The 24,317-nt window shown below is 49.8% G+C and overlaps 8 protein-coding genes across 8 annotated transcripts; 4 read left to right on the plus strand and 4 right to left on the minus strand.

The window, feature by feature from the left end:
• Positions 1-498: 498 nt before the first annotated feature.
• On the plus strand, positions 499-1,135 carry EDB91DRAFT_1246159 (uncharacterized protein; the record flags this gene model as incomplete). The annotated part of the gene is made up of 4 exons (XM_041322622.1): positions 499-543; positions 598-786; positions 837-933; positions 987-1,135. The coding sequence occupies 4 exons, from the start codon at positions 499-501 to the stop codon at positions 1,133-1,135; spliced, it is 480 nt and encodes a 159-aa protein (XP_041179736.1).
• A 223-nt stretch (positions 1,136-1,358) lies between these two features.
• On the minus strand, positions 1,359-3,857 carry EDB91DRAFT_1268988 (uncharacterized protein; the record flags this gene model as incomplete). The annotated part of the gene is made up of 9 exons (XM_041324542.1): positions 1,359-2,503; positions 2,555-2,866; positions 2,921-3,139; positions 3,191-3,329; positions 3,375-3,456; positions 3,509-3,520; positions 3,568-3,606; positions 3,660-3,730; positions 3,783-3,857. The coding sequence occupies 9 exons, from the start codon at positions 3,855-3,857 to the stop codon at positions 1,857-1,859; spliced, it is 1,596 nt and encodes a 531-aa protein (XP_041179737.1). The 3' UTR covers positions 1,359-1,856.
• Positions 3,858-3,958: 101 nt separating this feature from the next.
• Positions 3,959-6,402, plus strand: EDB91DRAFT_139702 (uncharacterized protein). The gene is made up of 3 exons (XM_041326195.1): positions 3,959-4,148; positions 4,202-4,321; positions 4,372-6,402. Exon 3 carries the CDS (start codon positions 4,390-4,392, stop codon positions 6,007-6,009), a length of 1,620 nt encoding a protein of 539 aa, XP_041179738.1. The 5' UTR covers positions 3,959-4,148; positions 4,202-4,321; positions 4,372-4,389; the 3' UTR covers positions 6,010-6,402.
• Positions 6,300-7,333, plus strand: EDB91DRAFT_1236301 (uncharacterized protein; the record flags this gene model as incomplete). The annotated part of the gene is made up of 5 exons (XM_041321434.1): positions 6,300-6,450; positions 6,528-6,696; positions 6,848-7,084; positions 7,109-7,176; positions 7,233-7,333. The coding sequence occupies 5 exons, from the start codon at positions 6,300-6,302 to the stop codon at positions 7,331-7,333; spliced, it is 726 nt and encodes a 241-aa protein (XP_041179739.1).
• Positions 7,334-8,482: 1,149 nt separating this feature from the next.
• EDB91DRAFT_1335281 (uncharacterized protein) lies at positions 8,483-10,897 on the minus strand (the record flags this gene model as incomplete). Its single annotated transcript, XM_041325481.1, has 17 exons — positions 8,483-8,584; positions 8,650-8,733; positions 8,786-8,849; positions 8,905-8,981; positions 9,034-9,066; positions 9,119-9,149; positions 9,202-9,224; positions 9,282-9,378; positions 9,440-9,472; positions 9,533-9,581; positions 9,603-9,612; positions 9,690-9,876; positions 10,077-10,202; positions 10,345-10,378; positions 10,474-10,603; positions 10,629-10,775; positions 10,810-10,897. Coding segments are annotated over 17 exons (1,314 nt in total), but the record flags the coding sequence as incomplete, so codon positions are not given.
• A 3,944-nt stretch (positions 10,898-14,841) lies between these two features.
• Positions 14,842-16,226, minus strand: EDB91DRAFT_1220256 (uncharacterized protein; the record flags this gene model as incomplete). The annotated part of the gene is made up of 3 exons (XM_041320887.1): positions 15,526-16,226; positions 15,244-15,476; positions 14,842-15,004 (listed from the first exon to the last, which is right to left on the minus strand). The coding sequence occupies exons 1-3, from the start codon at positions 15,889-15,891 to the stop codon at positions 14,842-14,844; spliced, it is 762 nt and encodes a 253-aa protein (XP_041179741.1). The 5' UTR covers positions 15,892-16,226.
• Positions 16,227-16,409: 183 nt separating this feature from the next.
• EDB91DRAFT_1120356 (uncharacterized protein) lies at positions 16,410-17,617 on the minus strand. The gene is made up of 4 exons (XM_041318185.1): positions 17,361-17,617; positions 17,118-17,306; positions 16,968-17,064; positions 16,410-16,914 (listed from the first exon to the last, which is right to left on the minus strand). Exons 1-4 carry the CDS (start codon positions 17,541-17,543, stop codon positions 16,742-16,744), a joined length of 642 nt encoding a protein of 213 aa, XP_041179742.1. The 5' UTR covers positions 17,544-17,617; the 3' UTR covers positions 16,410-16,741.
• Positions 17,618-19,610: 1,993 nt separating this feature from the next.
• EDB91DRAFT_1080261 (uncharacterized protein) lies at positions 19,611-20,454 on the plus strand (the record flags this gene model as incomplete). The annotated part of the gene is made up of 3 exons (XM_041315201.1): positions 19,611-19,714; positions 19,773-19,847; positions 19,902-20,454. The coding sequence occupies 3 exons, from the start codon at positions 19,611-19,613 to the stop codon at positions 20,452-20,454; spliced, it is 732 nt and encodes a 243-aa protein (XP_041179743.1).
• Positions 20,455-24,317: the final 3,863 nt, after the last annotated feature.

A 24,317-nucleotide genomic window follows, 5' to 3' on the forward strand; every position in this document is an offset into this window, starting at 1 on the left:
TAGCGACTCCCAAAGGTCTTCATGATTGGGGCGCCCCAAAGCAAAACAACAGAGTACTCTGGTAAAAGTGGATGTGTTACGAAGGGAATCGGGTAATGTCTGCGCTTCAGCCATGACGAAAAGAGAGTACAAGGGATAATTTAGTGCGTCTTGACATGCTACTAGATGTTTTATACTCAAGATCTTCGAAGAGTTATGATGTGCGGTAACAAGCGGCAGTAAGCAGTGTTCATATGGAACACAGCTATAGCTACTTTCATAAACGATAGACCAAAATCCATTTTTGTTCATTGGCCGCTTTTGTTTACTTGTGGAGCTGGACAAACAAAAGGGTCCCGCTTATTACTAGCTATACTTGGTCGGGCGAAACGGGCAACATCTCACCATGCTGGCATGATCAGTAACAGAGACAATGTTAAACATACCATGATGAGTTGGTGATAAAAATTTTATAACAAAGTTGTGATGCAGTGACCGACCGTAGCTGCATTCGAGATCATGAGGGGCAGGATTTGCTCTATCCTGACCGTTGCTATCACGGCAGTAAGTCATTCAACTTCCTGTCAGCTGAATCTGGCACTGACATACAAAAAAAAGGCGGGCCTGCTTCTTGCTACAAGCGGTGTTTTCGTAACCACAAGCTCTCCTGTATCATATTTTGACTATTCCTCGCCTGCTTCCTATTTTCTGTTCCTTATGTCACTCATGCTGGCCATGATTGCAATGTTGACATCTGGCCTGAGCATGATTCGCTGGCAACGCGCCGATCGACAGCGGACTCGAGAAGTAAGGGTTGTTTTTGCATTTACCGATTACATCGACTGACTTATTATCAGCAACTCGAGTCGGATGGCTGCTTCCTCTTGTCCTGCCTTTTATCCATAGTCGTTCCCATGTTCTTTGCGTTCTTGTCCCTGAACTGTTTCGTGGCTGGTGAGTTGCTCCAGTAATGTGGTGCTTGCTCTGGGTTCTTATTTCACCCACAGCGATGGCGACAGTAGGCTTCTACTCCTCAAACACCGTTTGCCGCACCCTGACCGCGCTCTGGTTGGTCATATACGTCGTCAGCATTGGGTCGACATCGATGGGACTTGTATGGAACTATGCAAACAGCTCACGTGATGCGCTGAACTAGATTTCCACCCTTTTGCACCACGCTGGTCTGCATGATGTTACGATTGTGTGGATTTATAGCCAGGCATGACGGCATACTACCTGTCTCACTTCACGCGCGTTACTCTCGCGAACTGTACCATTCTCGTTGTCTTTGTTTTGCTACTCATTCGCTTTGTTCTCGCTACGTTATGCTTTCACCTTTCAACTCATTAGAGGCACCGTCGAGTAATATTTACTAGCTACTCACGAGTCATGACTGGGGCTTGATACCCAATATATATATGATTGTATTTCGACACTTTCGGACCGGTCTCTGTCCCCGGGTACGCGACAGCGGCCCTCGAACATAGGGGGCTCCACGGTACGCAAACGTTTCCCGTCAAGGTTTGCATGTGGTATCCTCATCGACAAAGTGCGTGATTCAACCTTCTCTGTCCACGTAGTGGGTGTGGCAGCGTCAGGCGATGGTGCCACTACCAGGGTCGAAGCCCATTGCCGAGACACAATCCAAATACTGTGGAGCTGAGTACAAGATAGTTAGTATGTGGGTAAAGATGGGCGGCGGTCGTGACAAGGCTTCTGAAAACTGCATGTATTTAAGTAGTTGTTGCACCCACGACACAACAGAATTCCGCAAAAATCAATAACAGATAAACTCCAAGAACGAAAGACGCAACATTGAACTAGTCACAGCACCCGTCGTCCATATTGACCCGCACAATTAACCATGCATTCATGATTCACAGCAAGAGATCGTCTCCACCACTAGCAGAAGCAGAAGAAACTCCACCAGAGGTACCCATACCACCAAAGTTCCCGAATCCGCCACCCATGCCCATTTGGGCTGCCCCTGGCTTCTGACTCGATGCCCAGATACCAGCCTGGGCTTTCTCCTTCTCGAGGTCTTTGATAGATTTACCAGTGTTTCCAGACTTGACGGTTGAGGTCGTCGATGATGTACCTAGGGACAAGGACCACAAGTCATCGAAGTTCGATGATGACCTCGGGGCTGCGGCGGGTGAAGCTTTCGGGGGTGCAGCTGCAGCGGAGATGGGGGCGGCTGACATTGATGTTCGCACGGATGACGTAGGGGATAGTGGTGTCGAAGTAGACCATAAGTTGCCGGACGACCCACCAGCCGTAGGGGAGAAAAATTGCCTGTTTGTGGGAGAAAGCGCTCCCATAGAAGCGTTGGCATACGCAGGTTTAGGAACTTGTCCTGCAAGAGATGGGCTTATCATGGATGCCCGATTGACAGTGGGAGGGCTCGTGCTCCGGAGCATATCCATCAACGTAGGCTTGGTGGTGAGAGGTGCAGTGGATGCCGGGGCAGGTGAAGATGGCGCAGGTGAAGACGGCGCAGCTTGGAAATCAGCAAAATCATCATCTGCATGACTAACATCAGCTTTCTGAAAGAACCTTCCGATCGGCGCCTTACCGTCAAGGCTGACATTGCCCACGGATGGAAGGGCTTTGTTCGTGTTGGAGACGGGATTGACGCTGGGAGCAGCCACCGGCTCGTCACTGAAGCCACCCAGGAGATCGACCTCGGGTTCTTTCGGCTTCGGGGGTGCAGGTTGCGCCGTACGGACAGGTGAACTAACTGATTGTGTGCCCTGACGGGACCCAGCATGACTCCTACTGACAGAACCCGACCGTCTGACAACGGTCTCGTCGTCCCCAGCAGTGTACTCCTCGAAGTCCTTCCTACTGTTGCTATCTCTGAACCCAGAGGAACTGCCTCCGAAATCTAGTATGGTGTGAGTAAATTGTAATTCTTGAGACGAGATATACAGTCTCTCACCATCTCTACCACTCATTCTGTCGCCATAATAGCCTCCACTTCCACCCGAGAAGCTATCGTTTCCAAATCCGCCATAGCGGCTGCCACCCGAACTGAAGTTCATGGTATCATTCCCGGTGCCAATGTATTTATGACGATTAGCTTTCGCTTTCCGTCGCTCAACGCGGATGTTATCTACATCGGATAACAACTCTACCAGTTCACGGGCCCGGTTGCGGACTAATTGCGCGATACGTTAGCGGCGTCATTTAATTAATTGTCCATGCATACCATTCTGGCCCTCATCTTTGCCCTTGTCATCTATGTAATGGAAATTTCGGAGCATCTTGAGCGTAGAGATATGGGAACGGGCGTCATCGACAACTCTCTCGCTGCCGTGTTTGACCAGATATTCAAGGAGTTGGAGGGCCTGTGGATGTCGGTAAGAGAGCTTTATTGAACACGAACAACCCACCTTGTAAATCTGCCTCCACTGTCGGGCTTCTTTCTCCATAAACCGGGCGTATATGCATGGCATGATCTCATTGAAGTTTTGGCTGGGACACGTCAATTGGACATATGGTGGGAACCCTGGAGAATTAAGCTTACAAGTTGAACGTCCTGTGCGAAATGTCAATCGTCGTTTACTACGATAGAAAGTCACTAACCCTTGAGCAATCTCTTGCATTAATGTGGAACTGGCGCCCCTGCGGTTCCCTGTGAATCTACTACGCCCTGCAATGGACTGCACCATGCTTACCAAGGTTCGTCATTAGTCGCATCCCTGACCTTGGACTCCATCTCGCTGACATTGAGCACTACATTTTTAGCCTACATCGACAGCTATCAGCAATTGCAACTGCCCTACTCAAATGCCACGTACTTGGTTGTACATGCTTTTGATGTCATAAACGGTCAGGTTTGACAGGGTATTCGCCAGGGAGTCGAAGCGATCCATGGTGGGCAAAATCAAGGACCCAGCTGGTTGCTGAACGGAAAACGCGGTAGCGGTCTGGATGTACAGCGGCCACGGCAGAGGTATGTGTAGTTATGTAATCCATTGTTCATGATCATGTGACCTCGACGCGTAAATAGTGTCGACCCCTTCGGGGGTGGTTGATAATGGATGCCGATCTAATGCCTTGACTTCTCGAGAACTGATCCGGAATTGGTTTTCTCTCAGCTCGTCCAGCTCGTCAACGTTTGCTGGTATCAGCGCACGAGTATTGTTGCCATCGTGCAGGTTCAGGTTGGTCTTCGTTGCCCAATTGCTTGGCGATAGTTACAATTCACGTGCAACAGTTCTAGGGTCGTGACGATCTGTTTCTACAGTCCCCGTGCCTTGTAAGCTACAGGAACGCGGCGGGTATATATGCAACGAGACGAGTTCGATCCAGCCCTTTTTATTTGACGGAGTGACCTGTATGTCCTTAAAAACGATCTTCATATATGCGCCGCACTCACCAGCGTAGCAGGGCATCTGGCGAGAGATGCATTCCTTCCTCTCTCACATCCGAGGCAGAGCCATTAGCCATCCCGCCGTTTTACCTCTCCAACCAGAAAACTCCTGCATCGTCCCACCCACTCCTGCGCTCAGCTATGGTGTGGATTCAACAGTCGAAACCTCCCCAGCAGTGCGTTATAACATCGACCAGAGGATTCTCGAGAACCCGAGTTCATACTTGGACATGGATGATACAGAATCCCTACCTCACAGTCTGAGTCCCAGCACTCGGAAACACGCTGTAGATGATAGCAGCTGGGGGCTTCGTAATACCCAGCGGGAAAAAATCATTTCCGAGAGCGTTTGTGAAGTGGACGAACCTGGCTTGTCGGCCCATGAAATAACTCCAAGCCAGTCGAACCGCCTAGATGCAGCTGGGGACTGGTCCACGTTTGGTCGCCAACGAGTGGGCAGTTCTCCAATGGTACCAGAATTTGCAGACCATAGTTCCACTAAAGGCACTACCAGACGAATCTCATATTCTCCTTCGCTCAAGAGAAATAACAGCAATAAGAATGGCAAAGGTCCCGGCTCGACCAGAAGCTCGCATTCTGTCACGACCGACATATCAGCACAAAGGAACAACAACGGACGCACGTTAACGATACCCGACAACAATTATGCCAGCAGCTCATCCATCCAGTCCAAATCATCGCCAACAGATACGGTGTCTTCCAGACGGCATCCACGAACACCCAACAGACCACGATCCAACACATCCCCAACAACTCGCTCCACCGCATATCTCACCACACCCATCCTTCGCGAGCTAGGATTCGATTCTCCCGGAACATTTGGCCATCCGACACCCGAGAACCGGTCCACGTTTACGTTTACATATCCATCACCCCCACCCCCTCTGCCCCCCCTGGACCACCCGGCTTTGTCATCTCGCCTCAAGGACAAGAACGCCACTGGTACTAGTATTACTCCCACAGCATCAGGTTTCCCAGACGGATCCAACTCATTTCCCAAACGCTCATCGCGGATCCCATCTGGCATTGGTGATGATTTCTTTGCATCCCTATCAATGACGTTTGGCCGTTCTGTACGACATTCTGCAAGCCTTCCGAAGGTGCAGGATATCTTTCCTTCTGTCTCGGAAGAGCAGCCTGCTACACAACGACCCCGTGCGCGAACAATCTCTGACCGTGAAAAAGCTCGACGTTGTAGACGCAACAGTGCCTCTTGGAGTGCACAACAAGCTACAGAAGGTGTCACATCGACTTCAAATACCGAATGGCCCGCAGAGGTATCGCGCGAAATCTTGCGTCTTTCGTTGGGTGAAGGGTTAGACCTCGTCAACTGGCCATCGGTACCCCAGAGTGGTGTCCCGGGTCCGGGGTCCCAAACACGCGGTGACAGCGTGGCGCCATTTCCTAATCAAGCGCCCATATCGCGATCATTTTCACCCTCACCTTCATCACCTCTTCGACCACGCTCCCCAGTTCTCCAAGGTAAGTCTAGTTCTTACGGCATTAAGATCTTTGCATTGTTCCTCAGATTCCGGATTCCGCATCTTTTCTCTCTTCTTTTCATCCATTCATGTACTTTCTTATGCGTTCGTTTCAGTCGCTCGTTTCAGCCACTCATTCATTTGTTCTAGGCGGGGAACGTACGTCCCCATCTCCGTCCCCATCTCCGTCTCCATCTCCATCTCCTCCTCCCCCGACAAAGCACCGCCGCCCAGTAAGCTACGCAGACCCGCGCATGTCTACTAAACCCAATGCTATTCGGCTCCCTTCGGATGGCGCCGCCTCGCCAAACCATTCCTCGTCAAGACTAGACGCTCCCGTAGATCCAAGCAAAACACAAAGCCGCCCCTCGCCTCAGTCTCAATTTCTCCTCCCTCCCTCCACCACTCCCACACCCGCACGTCCTTCCCGCTCAATCACCATGGATCCCAGTACCCCAACCCCCGTGAGCCGCAACGGCAACGTGAGCGATAAGACCCAAGGCAAACGCAAGGCCGAAGATATCGATACTACACCGCCTGAGCAGAAAAAGGACCAGCGCGCAACGTTTGCTATCCCAGAGAGCAACCGAAGTGCGTTCCTTTTAGTATTAGCATTACGTTGTTGCTTACTGATTGGTTGCTTAATCTAATTAACCATACTTAACCAGGCCAAAAACTCTCTGGTTCGTCACACGCACCATCAAGCTACCACCGCAAACGCGCGCGCATATCAGTGTCTACAGCTTTCACCACACCCGTGCACTCGCGTCCTGTGTCTATCCAAGGCCAGAGCACGAACTTAGGGCCGACGCCTGAGGCGGGCAAGTTCGGCTCCTGGTCGAGTCAGATGAGCGCCCGTGTTTAACCTCTCCAATCCCAGCGGACCCTCTCGTGCCACATCCACTCGTTCAACCCGCGCCCAACCACAATCACCGCACAAAAGTACAAACGGGCACACCACTTCAAACAGCATCTCACACTCCCAGAGCCAGCACCACGCGCAGCGTCAAAGCATGTCGCAAGCCTCCATCCCAATCAGCGCCCTCGTATCCCCACACGCGCCTTCCATCGTGCCTTCTGGCAAGTTCCACATGCGAGATCCCAGACGCCCGCCAAAGAAACTCGGGGAAACGCCTTGGACGCTAAGATTGCGCGGGGAGGAAGAGCACGGGTCGCCTGTTCATGCTTGGTGTTTCTTTTTAGGATTCGTTTTGTTTCCTGTTTGGTGGGTCGCTGCGCTTTTTATTAGGACGCCGAGGACGCGCGTTGTTGGTGATGAGAAAGGGGTGTCGTTGGATGATCCGCAGATTGAGCATGGTGAGTGCAAGGGACTATGATGTGGGGTTTGGGTAAAACTGATGATTTTTGCGTAGATGCAAAAACATGGCGGTTCAGGTGTCGCGTCATGAGCGTGGCGTCGCTGTTTACATACATACCCTTCATCATCCTGGTCGTCTACTTCGTGCGACGATAGCACTGCACATGAACAAGTCACGCGCGTATTCTGCATCCCAAGGACTTTGACTTTGACGTTGACTCTTGACTCACGGCACGCTACGTTACGTTTTGCACTCATAACGTTCCGTTTTCCTCATGTTCTATGCAACCTGCATTTCGTCCTATCATAGGAACACTCCGTCCTACACCAGGAACACTCCACCTCTGCAGTTTTTCTTGTCTAGTTCCGGTCCTGCGGACTCGATTACATTCATTCATTCATTCCTTTCACTTACTGCGTTCGCTCGTTTCTGTGTTATACGTCGACTTATCGCCGCATTCCTAAAGTAGGTACCGCTATTATTGTTGTTCATCGGTGTGTTATTAGTTAGTGTCGTGGCAATCCAAGTGGGGAGGAGTATACAAGATCGGTGACCGGTCGAGTGTGTAGCTTAACTTAAGTGTAGGGTAGATCTGTGTATATGCTGTAACATAAGGGCATATAAGTCCAAAGACAGATCAGGGTAAAGCTACATGAGGATACACTCCTTGTCCCCCTTCTGCCCTCCTCTGTGCGTGCGGCTTCTTCTCGAGCGAGGATGAATTTCTTTTGTGCGAGGAGACCCCTCTTTAAGTGGTGCGGTCTGTCATGGCTTTGCGTCTGCTCCCGCGTTCCTGAACATGCCGATGGCTCTGCGATCCCCGCAATCGGAAGACGTATTCAAGGAAGTAGTGTTTTGCTATCGTGCTCGTACTAAACCTTGCTAGATTACTGGCACGGGGCCGCCGGGTGTGAAGGATGATGCTCTGTATGATAATTCGAAAAATTCTAAATTCGTTTGATCATAATCGGTCGAGTCCGATGTACTAGGGGCCATTGGGAGGCGGTCGAGTTTCCATAGGTCAAGTTGCATTCGAGTTGCAAGAAGACTCTGTGCCACGACCTGTGTCCTAAGAACAATCAACATGCATAAGAAATCATTCATCTTCGTTGGATAAATATCTCACGCTTCAAATACTGGGCCGTAGTCGCCCTGTAGAACCGTGAGTTTATGAATTTCATGAGTCGATAAAGTCTAGGCATACCGAAACGAAGCAGATTGCGATGATATTAAGTACAGTGAAGACTGTAGTAAAAAAATTAGCGCGTCGTATCAAAGTCATTGTATTCGCTCACATAGCCCGGCAAGGATATAGCCTACGCTATGTTGGGTAACCAACGTTAAAAGTCGGCAGCGTGTGGCACGGTAGTATCTTATGATCCTGTAAAAGGTGAGACAAACAACTTCTGCGGAATGCAGTAGTTGTGGCTTTAGTTGAATGTCCAGAAGGGACAACAAACGACGGACCAACCTATTTCGAGGAGTAACAAAATGATGTAGGGTGTAAGAATGAAGCTGACCGGTATCGGAGTAGAGGAGTAGCAACTAGATGTGACTGCAACTCTTGCTCTAGACATGAGCAATGACCTCAGCTTGGAAAGACGTACAAATAGACTTTTTCAATCGTATCCCGCATGCTACTAGCAGTGTTATCACTCCACAGAGAAGTGCCTAATTAGAGTTGAAATCGTGAAGACGAAGGAGGCTATCATTTTTGTGTACTCACGAGAAAAAATATCAACAACGCTTTCCGAACATGTCGATCACGGTTCCATAGCGCATACGTTCGTAGGACAAAGATACCTATGTGTATGTTGACTTCAGTGATATTCGTCGGATAAAATGTATCGCTTACACTCCGCACATAACAGGAGAATCCCAAGGAACACTACCACTACTGGTTAGCAGGTGGGCAGGTCATGGAGACTCCGCACACTGACATATGTTACTTTGAGCAAGCCATAGGCAAGCCTTGTGCGATTGTAAGTCAAAAATTTCTGGTGTTTCGCGGTCGCATGCATACCTCCACGCCCCACGAGAAGGCCACTGCGAATAATATATCTCGTTTAGTCAGTCATGACATTAAGATAACCACCACCGTACTTGCAACGTGCAGGGTTAATATCACGAAGGGTATGTAACGACATCCAAGAAATAGCCCTTTTGCCAATGTCGTTCGAGAATTCAAGAGGTAGTTGATCTATTAATTTGAGTTCTAAACGAGCCTCCTCACTATCCGAGCATGTGATTCCATTGCGTACCTCGTCGTCCAGGTTAGACACAAAATCGTACACCTGGTCCGAGTGTATTGATATCTGTCCCAGTCCGTAAAAAAAAATCACTGTATAACGCACCACGATCGTCGCAACGACAACTTTCGACATGTCAAGTGTGGTGCAGTGGCTGTCCGAGATAGTGACTCACTGAAAACATTCTGTGTGTCACATTAACGTATCAGTTAAGGTGCTAGAAGACAAATTGAAAGCCTTTGAATGACATTCACATTTATACCTCGAGGTGGCAGCAGTGCAAGAGAGGAAGCGTAAATACTACCCATGGAGATAGAATAGTCCGGGAGTGTATGTATAGTGCTTTGCACGGTACTTTCGAGGGACGTTACCGACTCCAATGTTGAACGTTGAGGTGCAACATGCAACTTCCTGCGCCGGGAATTTATAATTTGCCAGACACGGTACAGCTGGTGACGGTAATATAATGCTCGGTCTTAATGTCAGAAAGCCCGCACCGATGCGAGTTAGCACTGCCAATGGACCGAGTGGACCGATCTAACTTGGAGTGGGAAGCCCACCTTGTGAACTGCCTTGGGGTAAGTTTAGCCTAAGCTATGCCCACATTTGACATGAACGCCCCTGTCAGGCTCAGCGATTGACGACTCACGGAGTACCGCAACAGTCTAGTAGGTAGAGCAACACTCCGCGAATAAGATGCGAGGAGGCGCCCGCCGCCAATTATGCAACCTTCTGGTGGTATTCTGCCTCCGGTGAGATCCGGTAGACTACATGCCTGTAGAACACGCCGTTCGCGTCAAGTTCAGGTTCAGAGTGTTTCAAGTATGCCATAAGTCGGGATATCCCTGAGCTTGAGCCTTAAAAGTTGAAACGACATTTTAGAAACATCTATCAAGTAGAGTATCTAATTCATGTACTTCATGGTTTGATCGCGGGGGATCACGCAATAGGCTACTGCAATAATATTAATCCCAGTGACAGAGCACTTTGGTAGGGCGTTGACGAGATGTCGAGTCTCAACCAATGGCCGGTCAGAGAACTATTACCACGGCCCACCGGTTCCATTATTTCTCCGGGGCACGGCGTAACCGTAACCATCTTCCACAGAGAAGTCTTCTGGACGGTGATGAACATTGCTGTTACTAAGGAAGTGATACTGCGCATGCGGGACCGTGACTGCGCTTACCGAAACAGTACTTACATGATCCAGATTCCAGATGCGCATTGCGTGCGTCATGCCAATCATGCATCACGCCGGCCAGATCTTCAAGCCATGAGACAGCGTATCCGGTGGCAGTATATATCTGTAAGAAGGTTTCAGCGCTGGTGAGAATTGAACGATAGCGGTCTAGAGAACAAGTACTTATGGTCGCGAATCTTACAACGCTGGGCCGAATAGTCCACTGAACGCCCCTTGAATCCGTTGGCAAGGAACAAAACTGATCCCCCTGTGCACAGTATTACGGTCATCACGACTAATTTACTAAAATATAGTGCGCATGATAGTTCTCACTGAACTTCTTCATACGCCTTATACGCCCACTTCTTCGCCCTTGCCCTGCTCTAGAGTCTACTAATCGAGCATGTAGCAATTCTACATCCGCAAAACTCGGCAAAGGCAAAGGTGGGACACGCTCGTCAGGCGACCGTGAATGTGAGCCGCACGAGGGGCGAGGTGTAGGATGGGTGGTTTTGCTAAGAGGATATTAATCGTGCGTTTGTTCGTGATATCTTGACTCTTGACTAGGAGCGTCTGGCTACCTGAGCAGACGATGGATATGGATTGTAGGCTAGAGGAAGCGATGCGGTCGGAGGATAGATACCACCATGACATGAACGTGCGGACCACGGTCGACATTAATTTACCGGTTCTGGACGAAGGCATAAGTATGACCATAAAACTTGAAAAATAGAAGACTGACAGCAGTATGTGCTCTGTGCTCTATAGTACTAGCCTGGCAGCCTACTATCACTATCGTCCTTGTGTCCCCATCAATATTGACCCACCCATACTCAAGGCTCAAGCTCTAGCCTGTTCCCGAATCCCAGTGCGTCCATAACCCATAGCTCATCCCCCCACTTTCACTTTCCTGTAACCTCATGTTCGCGCTAGCGCACTTTTCCTTTTGCAGAGCAAGTACGTAGGTTCGTGAATCGCCCATGCACCAGGGTACAGAAGAGGAAGAGAAAGAGGTCGTCAAATGTCAAATATATCACGTGTTTTGGAACTCGCGTGCAGATATGTAAGTGTAGGCATTGAGACGTGGTGTTAGCCTAAGTGCGACATTGAATTCGCCAACAAGGGGGCCGGACGGAGGATGTGAGGTCGAGTTGGTATCTTGAAGAATTCTATCGAAAAGAGCCCTGGGGCTTCACCTGGTGATTGGAATTTGGGGCGGGAGGTGTGAAAACGAGCTCGAGGGCATGTTTTATCACAACTTGAATCGGTTGGAGCTACATCGATATCGGGGTCGGGAGAAAGCATCTTCATCTGTAGACACTGGTGATCCCTTAGTAATCATTATGGTAGTGCATGAAGTTGCTAGCAGTTCCTCTCGTGAAAGAGCTTAGGGCAGCTCTGGTGCTACATTCGCCGGGCACCCCATCGTTGTCCAGTGTCCGCATTCCACGATCCCGGATGTACCGAGCGAGAAAGATTTAGATGGGTGAGCGCACGCACGGGGTAAAAACGCGTGAAAGGGATGAGGAAAGAGAGGAAGATGAGATTGACATCGCCTGGTCAGACTTGGGACGGAGCCCGAAATCAGCATTCCTTTCGCGGCACAAGACTTGGTCGCAGACACAAACTCTGCGAAGACCTGCACCAAGACCGGCCGTATCTTGGACATTCTCAAAGGGTCCTCGTCACCAAATTAATTATTCACTGGCGGAATCGCCACCTCCGAAACAAATGCGCATTTCTCGCCTCCGAGATCCAGCCTTCGCACAAGGGCGGATCACTACATTGTACGCCCCAATCCCCGCGTCGAGCATCTCAGTCCATGAGCCCAGGGCGCGTTGATGTTCTGATTCAGGAGATAAGCCTAAGGGAGATGAAGCACAACCGCAGATTCAGATGGGCATCGGGAGTCATAGAGCATGAAAATGACCCAAGCCGGTTCTGTGGACTCGATCGCATTCATGGATTCCTTTCACTTACTGCGTTCGCTCGTTTCTGTGTTATACGCACTGACCGCATCCGCATTCCTAGAGTAGGTACCGCTATTACTGCTGTTCAAGGCGTTGTGTTATTGGGCAATCCAAGCGGTGAGGAGTAGAAGCTCGGTCTTGTGTGGTAGATCTGTGTGGTATATAAAGTCCAAAGTCACAGTCAAAGTCAGGGTAAAGCCACATCTTTGTGCTGGAGGGGTGGACCGACTGGGAGGTTCGTGTCAAGGTTCCATAGACTCGGACGTACCGCATCATCACACGAGGCAATCACAAGGAGGCGGTCGTTCCGAAACAGGGAGATGCCGACGACGGCGGTGTCTGAGCGCTCTACGAGGATGGCAATCTGCTCCCAAGTGGTTGTGTCGAATATTCTAATCGAACCATAGTATGACCCGGAGATAAGCTTCTTTCCATCCGAGGTCCATGCCAACCTCCAAACTGATCTATCGGCGTGTCTGAGCATGTCGAGTGGCTCACCTGTCTTTGCATCCCAGAATCTGACATACTCGTAACCTCCACACCTCACAATTTTAGTTTCATCGGGCGAGTAAATCGCCGCGTACACCCACTTGAGCATTGTCTTCATTTCCAGGACCGTTTTACCGCTCTCGACATCCCACTCTTGCAGTCCCGTCGCTGGATCCGCTCACGACTCGCTCACTATCTGCACTCCAGCACACTGTCCACACATTCTGAGTGTGCCCTGTCCATGTCGCGATGACCTTCCTCGTCTTAATGTTCCACAACCTCACTATCCCATCATGGCTCCCGCTTGCGACAGTGTTGCCGTTTGGAGATAATATTGTGATTGACAACACTTCTGCATTCCCCCTCAACCCTCCAGTCCTCTCCTATCTGTGCGCCACTCTCTAGGTCCCATAATCGGAGCGAGCTGTCCTTTGAACCTGTCATGATGCGTTGTCCGCCAGGCAGGTGTACAACACCAGTTACCCAGTCCGTATGGCCTCGCATCGTCTGTCGGGGTACGATCCCTGGCGTCTGTTGCTTATTACTGGTCGAGGAAGACATGATCGGCGCTTGGAGTCGTGGACTAAGTACGTGAATCAGAGAAGCCTGTCGGGAACTTTTAAGTAGAACGGGATATCTGCCAAGGCAAATATTGTTGGTGAGTTGACGGGATGGTCTTCAACTAGAAGCGCACGAGTTGCTCACGACAAGTCGATCCTGACCTACAAGATGGCTTTAGGAATATGTATGCAGGCGTTAGTCCAAGTTATTCAAGAATTCAAGCGATCTTTGCAGGTACTTTTTGAGGTCCGTCCCATGCGTCATCCTCGTGTTCACTTCACAGGTTAATTGCTGTGTAGACGAAGCGCTCGGGTCTGTCACTGGCGCTATTCGATGTCGTCAGCTCTCTTTGGCATGTTTGCATGCAGTGCAGCATGCCATCACTGTGTGCTGTATTCCGAAGACCTCTGGATGATGTCGTTTCTTCCGAATAGCCCACCGTGAGTATCATTGGCATGACTCTGAGCCCCTTCTGCTCCGAGTCGAAAAACAGAACATTCAACGTCCCCCGAGGTGGAGTTCGATTGTGCGCTGGGCTGTTTCAATACTCGCGTGCGAAATATGTAGGAGACATGGTGTAAGTGCGATATTGAATTTGAATTTTCTAACGAGGCCCTGGGGGCTGGGAGGTACGTCAGACAGAGGTTATGAGGTCAATTTGGTATCCTATCGAAGAGAGCCCTGGCCTCTGCGAGGACTTCACCTGGTGGAGGTGTGAAAATGAGGATATCCAACAAATCGGTCGGAGCTGGATCTGGGTCGGGAGAAACATCTGGATTCTGCAGACACTGAAGACAAGTCTGGCGAGCCTTCAGTAATGCTTGCTAGTGGCTCTTCTTGTGAAAGAAGCAGCGGGTGCTACATCCACCTTGTCGTTGTCCACGATCCTGGTTGCACCGAGCGAGCGCACGAAGGGACGAAAGGGATGGGGAAAGAGACAGAGGAAGTTGAGGTTGACATGGCCCGGTCATAACCACCCGGAGATGTCAGCCTCAAAATCAGCATTAATATTCCTTTCGATATCGCGACGGGCAGTGGTGAGGGTAAGAATCATAGTGGAGAGTGAGCTCTTTAACTCCGCTTTAATTTGCCAAGGGCAAGCACCAAGGTGTCTTATTAGTAGTTGTGGCAATCCAAGTAGAGAGGGGTTTACGATATACGATCGGTGGTGTGGTAGATCCGTGTGGTATAGAAGGTCCAAAGTCAGGGTAAAGCTACATGACAAGACACTCCTTATCCCCCTTTCTGCGCTCCTGCTCCTGAGCGCGTGCGGCTTCTTGTTGAGCGAGGATGAGTTTCTCTTCTTCTGTGAGGAGACCTCTCTTGGCGCGGTCTGTCATGGCTTTGCGTCTGCTCTCGCGTTCCTCCTTTGCGCGTCTGTAGATAAGGATACATGGATGGTTGATACAGTGACATGAGATGTGGTGTTGTGGTAGGATTAAGCAGATGCGAAGATAGGTGGGGGGATGAAAGCCATTGGATCGAGGAGGGGGGATTTGCGGATGGAAGAGATGGTGGGAGAGGGTGGTTTGGTTGTGGGTGAAGGAGGAGGTACAGAAGAAGTGCTGATGCGTTATGAGTGGATACTGAGAAGGAGAAGGGGGACGTGTACTCACCGGTCAGTCTTTGAGAATACGTTTGGAACTGAGAGGGAGACTGGGATGGAAAGCTTCGAGGAGAGTGGCGGTGTTGGTTTAGATGAAGGTAGAGGTGCGGATTTGGCAGAGGATGAGCTGGGAGTGGCGGATACAGGACTGGGTCTTATAGATGGCTTCGAGGCAGAAGTGAGAGAGGGACATGCATGGTCCTTTGGGAAACGGTGCTGGGGACAGAACTCCTTGTGACATTTCTGTACGATCATCGTTACTATCAGCGCACCCAACGAACGTTGGACTCACATCACACCCTATGGGAGCAAAGAGAACCTTGCCGCACTTTCCTCTAGCGCATATCTTGCTCCCGCCCTTGCCCCGCTGTCTACCAGTAGCATTCATCGCCTCGCAGAAACGGCTGATATGTCTCTCCATGCGCACGTTCGGATCTTCGCCAGGCGGGATAGCAACGGGAACGCTGCATAGAGGGCAATTTGGTGCTACACGGTCTAGGTTAGCGTGTGCTGTTGTACAGTGTGGGTGGAAGTGCTCTGCGCAGAAAGAGGGAGAGTCTGGACAATGAGGACATTTAAAGGGGAGGAAATCTAGCAGTGAGCAATGCGGGTATGAGCAGGGAGTTCCAAGGCCGAGAAGTTGCTCGTTGGTGGTCATCTTCAGTGTTGTTGGCGGTGGTCGACTTTAGAGATTATAAAGACCGGACGCGCGTCCCAAGCAACCTCCCGGGCAACTTCAAGAACCTTCTCCATCTGCTTATGTCACCCTCTTACAACGATTCAGCTGACTAAAAGTAGCTCTCTGTCATCCACAGCTCCGTCAACTGATAGCGTCTAGCTACAGAGTTAAGAACTTCACAGTGGAGAGTTAGACTTCCGATCGAAACCTGCAGCACGTGCGGATAGTCAGAAGATCAGGATTCGGACGAGGAACAAAGAGGAACTGGCAGATTCGTCTCGATAAAATCGTATGCTCCTTCAATAGTGTAACATACGTAGGCAATGTCATATATTCCAACCTTGCGTTCTCCACATCGACTTACCGTACAAGTATTGAGACCTCCGGGACGCGCATCCACCAAACACGCAAGCACCTCCCGGGCAACTTGTCACCCTCTTACCTGACTAAATGTAGGGCTCTGCTTTAACGAACCTCGGACTTTCATTTACATAGAAATAGATTGGGTGTTTAAGACAGACGTTTGATGGCGGCACATCGGCAGGAGGACTTCAGAACATAGATTTAGATTTAGAACAATGGTCCGAACGCTGCGGGAAGTCACTAGTCATCCACTGATAAATAGTGCTCTTTTAAATAAAGTTGGCATTCGAAAACTGTGAAACATAGCGAAAACATAGTAAGTACAATGCAAAACAAAGACAACGCATTTACAACGAGTATCGTAAGGTTCATGGGGGTAACGTGCATGAGTGGAACATAGGTAGCATCCGTAGAGAAAACCATCATTCTTGGCTATAACTTCCTATAGATCTACACATTATGTAGTTCAGTATGGTGAAAAAGGGTGGGAATCAAGATCAGCGCCACTTGAGTTGTTCACATACTTCCACACAAGTCCCATCAATATCATCCCAATGCTGACAACGTACATAACCAACCAGAGCGCGGTCAGGGTGCGGCAGACCATGTTTTGGGAGTAGAAGCCTGCTATCGCCATCGCTGTGGACGGAATAAGATCCCAGAGTGAGCACTACATTGCGGGAGCAACTCACCAACCACGAAACAATTCAGGGACGCGACAACAAAGAACATGGGCATAACGATGGACAAAAGGTAGGACAAGAGGAAGTAGCCGCCTGACTCAAATTGCTGATAATGGGTCAGTCGGTGTAGTCGGTAGTAAATGCGAGAATAACCCTTACTTCTCGAGTCCGCTGCCGCTCGGCGCGTTGCCAGCGGATCATACTCAGGCCAGATGTCAACATTGCAATCATGGCCAGCATGAGTGACATAAAAAGTGGAAAATAGGAACCAGACATAGTGTAGTCGAAATCTGGTACAGGAGAGCTTGTGGTTACGAAAACACCGCTGGTAGCAAGAAGCAGGCCCGCCTTTTTGGGAGTACGTCAGCGCCGGGTACAGCTCGCAGGAGTTGAATAGCTTACTGCAGTGACGTTGACAGTCAGAATAGAGTACATCCTGCCCCTCATGATTTCGAACGAGTCCGCTGATTGTAGCGACTCCCAATGGTCTTCAAGATCGGGGCGCCCCAAAGCAAAACAACAGAGTACTCTGGTAAAAGTGGATGTGTTACGAAGGGAAACGGGTAATGTTTGCTCTCCGGCCATGACGAAAAGAGAGCACAGGGGATAATTCAGTGCGTCTTGACATGCTAGACATTTTATACTCAAGAGTTATGATGCGGTCACCAATCTTCAAGCGTATTTTCGTCACGTGGGTTACTACATAAGGAAATCATCGAGGCAGCCTCATGTTTATAATATTGATGATCAAGTACTCCTTCGCAGTGATATTAGTGGTACTCACTAATATCACCGCGAAGGATATCACCGCGAAGGAGACTGATTACTTAATCATCAATTCAATATTTCAATATCAATATTTCATATATATCTTAAAAAGTAAGGGATCTAAAAAGTGAGGGAGAAGGCATGGGGGGGAGGTGGGAGAGTTTGGGCATTTCCGCGTAGCGCCCATGGCGTCGGTAAGGCTTCGCCAGTGTTTAAGCTCCCGACTGTTAGTTTCGGTTATTTCGCTAAGGTGGCTGAAAAAAAGCATCCCACGTGGTTCTGTCAACCGGAGTTTGAATTTGCGAAAACCATTGTCCCCTACTATACGAGCTCGCTGTCCAAAATTGGGAATTTGTAAAAATTGAGCCACAATGGGATACACCAAGCAAATAGAAAAATGCGAAAATGCGAAAATAGAAAGATGGGATTGGCAGGTGCTCACTGGCCCTCCATTTTGCACAACAACAATGATTTTATACATGTACTGTAACTGTGAATACATGATAAATAGTAAAAATTGAAGGACAACAAGGGATTTTGGGATTTTTGTGGGGAAAAGAGAAAAGAAAACACCAAGTAGAAAAATGTGAAAATGCAAAATTGCGAAAATATAAAGATGGGAAAAATTGGCAATGGGTAAACAGGGGAATGGGAAGATGGAGAATGGAGAAATGGGGTGAATAGGGAGATGAGAGGATGGGAGGACAAGAGGAGGACAAGAGGACACAATGGGAGGATGAGAAGACAATGGGAGGATGGGACATGGGACATGGGACAATGGGATATAGGACAACGGGACACGGGACATGGGACACGGGACAATGGGATATAGGACAACGGGACACGGGACATGGGACACGGGACAATGGGACACAGGACATGGGATAATAGGACATGGGACAATGGGACAACAAGACATGGGACAATGGGACATGGGACATGGGACACGGGACACGGGACACGGGACACGGGACACGGGACACGGGACACGGGACACGGGACACGGGACACGGGACACGGGACACGGGACACGGGACACGGGACACGGGACATGGGACATGGGACAACAGGACATGGGACACAGGACAATGGCACATGGGACAACAGGACAACGGGACATGGGACAAGATAATTGGGAGGAAGTGTATGAGTCAATAGCATGACACAAACAGTTTGACTGAAGGTTACCTGGGACACTGGCTTGCATCCCGCTGGCCGAGGCACGAGGCCATGGGATCGCAAGCCAGTGTCCCAGGTAACCTTCAGTCAAACTGTTTGTGCAACATCCCATAACTAAAACAAAACTATATAATATTTTTAAAATGTAAGATGTAAGAAATGATTGATTTCACACAACTAAATAATATGTAGACACAGTGAGACAAGGCACCAAAGGTGCCTCCAGCAGAGCACAAAGTGCTCTGCTTGCTTCCTGTGCCGAAGGCACAACGGGCTTGGGCTAGTCTATAAAGTAAGGGAGAAGGGTGTGGGAACGTCTCTAAAAAGCAAGGGAGAAGGGTGTGGGAACGCAGCCACCCACACATGGATGCCACATTTCGTCGCATGGACGCCATGTTTTTTCGCTAAGGTCGCTGAAAAGAGCGATGCCATGTGGTTCTGTCAAGCGGAGTTTCAATTTCCGAAAACCGTCGTCCGTTACTATACTATCCGAATTGGGTCATATGTACATTTCGCTTGATTTGGCAACCTCACGTGGTTTTTTTTTTCAGCACCGACTGCACCAGACGCGACGCGACGCAACACAACACTGCTCTACCATTCCAGCGGCTCCCAATCACCTGCCGTCGCTTCTGATCACCTGCCATCACCTCTCACCATCAGCTATCAAATCCTGCTGCCTCTCAGTGCCCTCAACACTTCACCATGGCCATTTCCTGCACTTCCCCAGCACCTGATACTGGCTCGGACGCGTTTTTGGCCACGTCACGTGACGCGGAGCTCCCTGTCACACCGGGTCACGTCACCATGTGAGTTTTTTGGTGTCTGTTTTTGTCTGATCACACAATTTACAGCAGCTATTCCCAGTGCTTCCTCAGCACCTGATGCTGGCTCGGGCGCATTATCACGTGACACTCCGGTCATGCTGGGTCATGTCACGAGGTGAGTTTTTCTCTCTCTCTCTTTGTCTGATTGTGTATTTATGGTAGCTACAAGGCAGGAGCCCAGACCTACTGTTGACTGGAATGCCAGGCTTCTGCAGGGCTTTGATGCAAGTTTTGCTGCCCGCCTGCAGCAACGTCATTGCCAGCCCGTCAACATGCTGGCCTCACCTCCCACCTCCACAACTCCTTCAGTACCCCCTCCTTCAGTACCCCCTCCTTCTGAGTTGTCGGCACCTGCTGTGACTGACTGGTCTGCTGAACTCTGTCGCCGCTGGTCCGAGAGTCACATCACGCGTCTTGAACGGAGACGACTCAACAACCCGTATGCTAAGGTCACCACTTGGCAAGAGAATCGCAATGCTATGGATCAGACAATCCATGACCTCCGACGATATAATGTGAAGTTGGCAAAGGACATCATGTGGTGGGAAGAGCAACATGAGCAAGACCTCAAGAATGATGATAGGGATGTGGATACCTTCTGCTCTCAGTTGGAGGAGGCACGTAAGCATCAAAAGCATCGCAGGGTGGTGGATGCTTGGCGAAAGCACCTCTTTGAGCAGAAGAAGGGAAAAAGTCGGGAGGAGCAGTCGGCATTTGGATGAGCTACGCAGGGAGGGCCCTCCACCTGGCTGGGAGCCTTCTGAATAGTTTTTTGTGTTAGAGTTGTTCCTATAATATGATTTGATTTCTGATTGGATGGGAGTGATGTATGAAATGGGTGATGTGACATTATTGGAGTGGTGGGAGGATGGGAGGATGGGAAATGGGAGATGGGAGACGGGAGACGGGAGACGGGAGATGGGAGATGGGAGATGGGAGACGGGAGACGGGAGACGGGAGACGGGAGACGGGAGACGGGAGACGGGAGACGGGAGACGGGAGACGGGAGACGGGAGACGGGAGACGGGAGACGGGAGACGGGAGACGGGAGACGGGAGACGGGAGACGGGAGATGGGAGATGGGAGACGGGACATGGGACATGGGACATGGGACAAGATAATTGGGAGGAAGTGTATGAGTCAATAGCATGACACAAACAGTTTGACTGAAGGTTACCTGGGACACTGGCTTGCATCCCGCTGGCTGAGGCACGAGGCCACGGGATTGCAAGCCAGTGTCCCAGGTAACCTTCAGTCAAACTGTTTGTGCAACATCCCATAACTAAAACAAAATTATATAATATTTTTAAAATGTAAGATGTAAGAAATGATTGATTTCACACAACTAAATAATATGTAGACACGGTGAGACAAGGCACCAAAGGTGCCTCCAGCAGAGCACAAAGTGCTCTGCTTGCTTCCTGTGCCGAAGGCACAACGGGCTTGGGCTAGTCTATAAAGTAAGGGAGAATGGTATGGGGGAAACCGTGTGAAACGTGTATTCCGCGTAGCGCACATGGTGTCGGTTGCGTCGGTTGCTTCAACAATTTTGGGAATCTCGCATGCTTTTCATTTTCGGAGTTCCATTTCCCTACGAGTTTCGAAACCCTTGCAATCTAAACACCTCTTTTCCCCCATCATCTGTTTCCTCACATTTCCTCGCATACTACATTGTTGAAATCCTCTCCCCAGTGATTATTTGTAAATTTGTAGTGAAATTCCCCTCCTGGGGTAAGGTTTACTTATTTAAATACAAAAATATAATAATAACTTGAAAAATTCAACAAAATATAGTGATTTTCGCTTTTCTGCTGTTTTTGGACCGCATTTTGGACCGTTTGGACCGCGTTTGGACCTCCCTTGGACCTCCCTTGGACCCCTGGACCCTCCTGGACCCTTTGGACCTCCCCTGGACCCTTTTGGAGAGCAGGTTCGTGTGGTGTGTTTGTTGTTTGTTTCTGTGCCCGAATCCCACGGAGAACTGGGGAAATTGGGTATACAAGACGAACGTGCGAGGAGTCTTGCAGGGCGTCTTTTGCAGTTGTCAAAGACTGTCCTGTGACATCTCCGTGTCAAGTCCTACCTCCCTGGCTGCCTGTTTTTACGGGTGTTTGCCGGTTGCTATCAGCTTTTGCTGGGACCTCTGATAGCACTACAGTGCAGAGATTTGGTTGGCGGGACGCTTTTTTGCGTTGAGTCTGACTGCTGGGTGTTCTATCTGGCAGTTGCTCACAGTTGCCTTCCTATCCCCCTGGGATAATATCTCGGACAACATTTTTGTTGTCTTCAGCACTGTCATACGTCGATTTCCTGACGCGATCCTGTCCTCGGGAGGTGCAGACTTCTTCGACCACCCACACACATCCACTTTGTTGGATTCCGACCTATGTGCGTGTAATGCGTTTTTATGTCTTCCTCAACTAATTTTGCTGCAGTGGTGTTTCTATCCTGTCCATTGCCATATTTTGCCTCATTTTTCGATTTTGTTGCTACATTACTGCCATGTTCGTACATAATTTATATATTTTGATGGAGTCCTGCTAATTAGTTAATTTCTCCTTAGGCTTCCTTCCACTCCACCCACTTCCCCTCAACGAGCCCAGTCTGTTGCGCGTCAAGCCGAGAGAAATCAACGTAATCTTGGCTCGCCTCCTGCACGTCGTTTACCGCAAAATGACCATGCCCCTGTAGCACCAGATGCTCCCCATATGGTATGTGTATTTTGAATTGAAAACTTTGACCAGTTGCTGACATATCCTATTCAGAATATTCCTCATATGCTAGGAAATTTAAATCATGCTCAGATCCCTGTGCAGAGATTTCCTGGCATTCCACGCAATGCAATTGAGCGTCATGAGGCGCATCGTCAAGTGGCGTGCTCATCACCCACCCACCACCCCCTACCTGCTCCAGGCTTTGGCTATTTTCCTCCTGCTCCTGTCTATCCTCCAGGGTTTGGTGGCTATCACCCTGCTCCTGCTCCTGCCCCTGCCCCCATCTACCCTCCAGGGTTTGGTGGCTATCACCCTCCTCCTGTCCCTGCCCCAGCTCCTCCTCCTGTCTATCCCGCTGCTCAAATGCCAATGTATGGTGCTGTATATTATGAGGGTGCAGCTCGCCCTCAAAACATGCAGAATGCCCATCCCTTTCTCCATCAGCCTGGTGTTCAGGGAGTACGAGTTGGAGTTGACCATAACTTCAATCTAATGGAAAATTTCAATCGTGCTCAGGAGGAACGTCGAAGGCAAAGACGTAACAGACGGGGTCCTGCTCCCAATCCACCACCTCCTGATCTGCCTCCTGCTCCATTTAATCCTCCTAATCCTCCTCAACCTCCTGCTCCTCAACCTGAGCCCGAACCTGATTACGCTCAATTTAACATTCAGTTTCATCACCATTTGCAAAACTTGCAAAACCAGGTTGAAGACATGGAAGATCCACGTCTTCGCCAACTCAGGGAGGAAATGATGGAGCGACAAGCACAGGAGGCTCACCGTCAGCAACAGCTTCATGAACAGTTGCAGCGACAAGCACAGGAGGCTCACCAGCGGCAACAGCTTCAGCAGCAGTTACAGGATCGTCAGGCTCAAGAGATGCATAGGCAAGCACAAATTTTACAAGCACAACAACAAGCTCTCTTGCGTGCACAGGAAGAGGAAGCACGTCGTCATGAGATAGCTCAGCAGGAGCATGAGCGTCATCTTCAGGCAGAGCAACGCAGGCTTGCATATGAGGCACGTATGGAGGATGCTTGGCAGGACTATCACAATCCAGGATCACAGGAGCAGCATGACCAGGATGAGGAGAGAAGGAGAGCTCGGGAGCATGAACATCGTCAACAGGATAATCCAGAGGATGAGCAACCACCACCACCATCACCACCCCACCACCCCACCACCCCACCACCACCACAGAACATTCCTGTCCCTTTTCAACAACCACCTCATAATGCTCCTGTTCCTCCTGGAGGTCGACCATATGCAGAGCCTATCAATCATCACACTCTTGGTCCTCTCACTGTAGAGTGTCCCGACTGTCATGCCCGCCACTTTGCAACTGAAAGACTCACCAACTCCTCTGCACGTAATCCAAAATTTGGCATGTGTTGCTTGCAGGGCCAAGTTCATCTCCCACCCCTCCTACCATGGCCTCCTGAGCTCCAGCAGTTGTATCAACAGCGTGAATTTGTCACCAATATTCGTCAGTACAACAGTACTGTGGCATTCACCTCTGTTGGTGTTAAAGTCGATGACCTTGCTCTTCGAGGCTCTGGCCCAAGCTCCTTTCGCATCCATGGATCTCTCCATCACCTCATGGGAAGTCTTATGCCTGGAGAAGCTCAACAGCCTGCCTATGCTCAGCTTTACGTCTTTGATGCAGAGCATGCCACCGATGTTCGTGTTGACAGAAATCGCAATCTCAATCCTCAGACCCTCAGACAACTCCATGATATGCTCTACAGACACCATCCCTATGCTCAACTTTACAAGGCAGCCTATCAAGTCATGATAGAGAAGCCTCCAGAGCAAGCACAGAGATGTCCAAGTACGCATTCACTTCAAGCCAGGCAGTGATGGTCGAAGAT

This window comes from Suillus paluster (assembly GCF_016628075.1).
Source record: "Suillus paluster strain FC165 chromosome Unknown EDB91scaffold_13, whole genome shotgun sequence".
Lineage (NCBI taxonomy): Eukaryota > Fungi > Basidiomycota > Agaricomycetes > Boletales > Suillaceae > Suillus > Suillus paluster.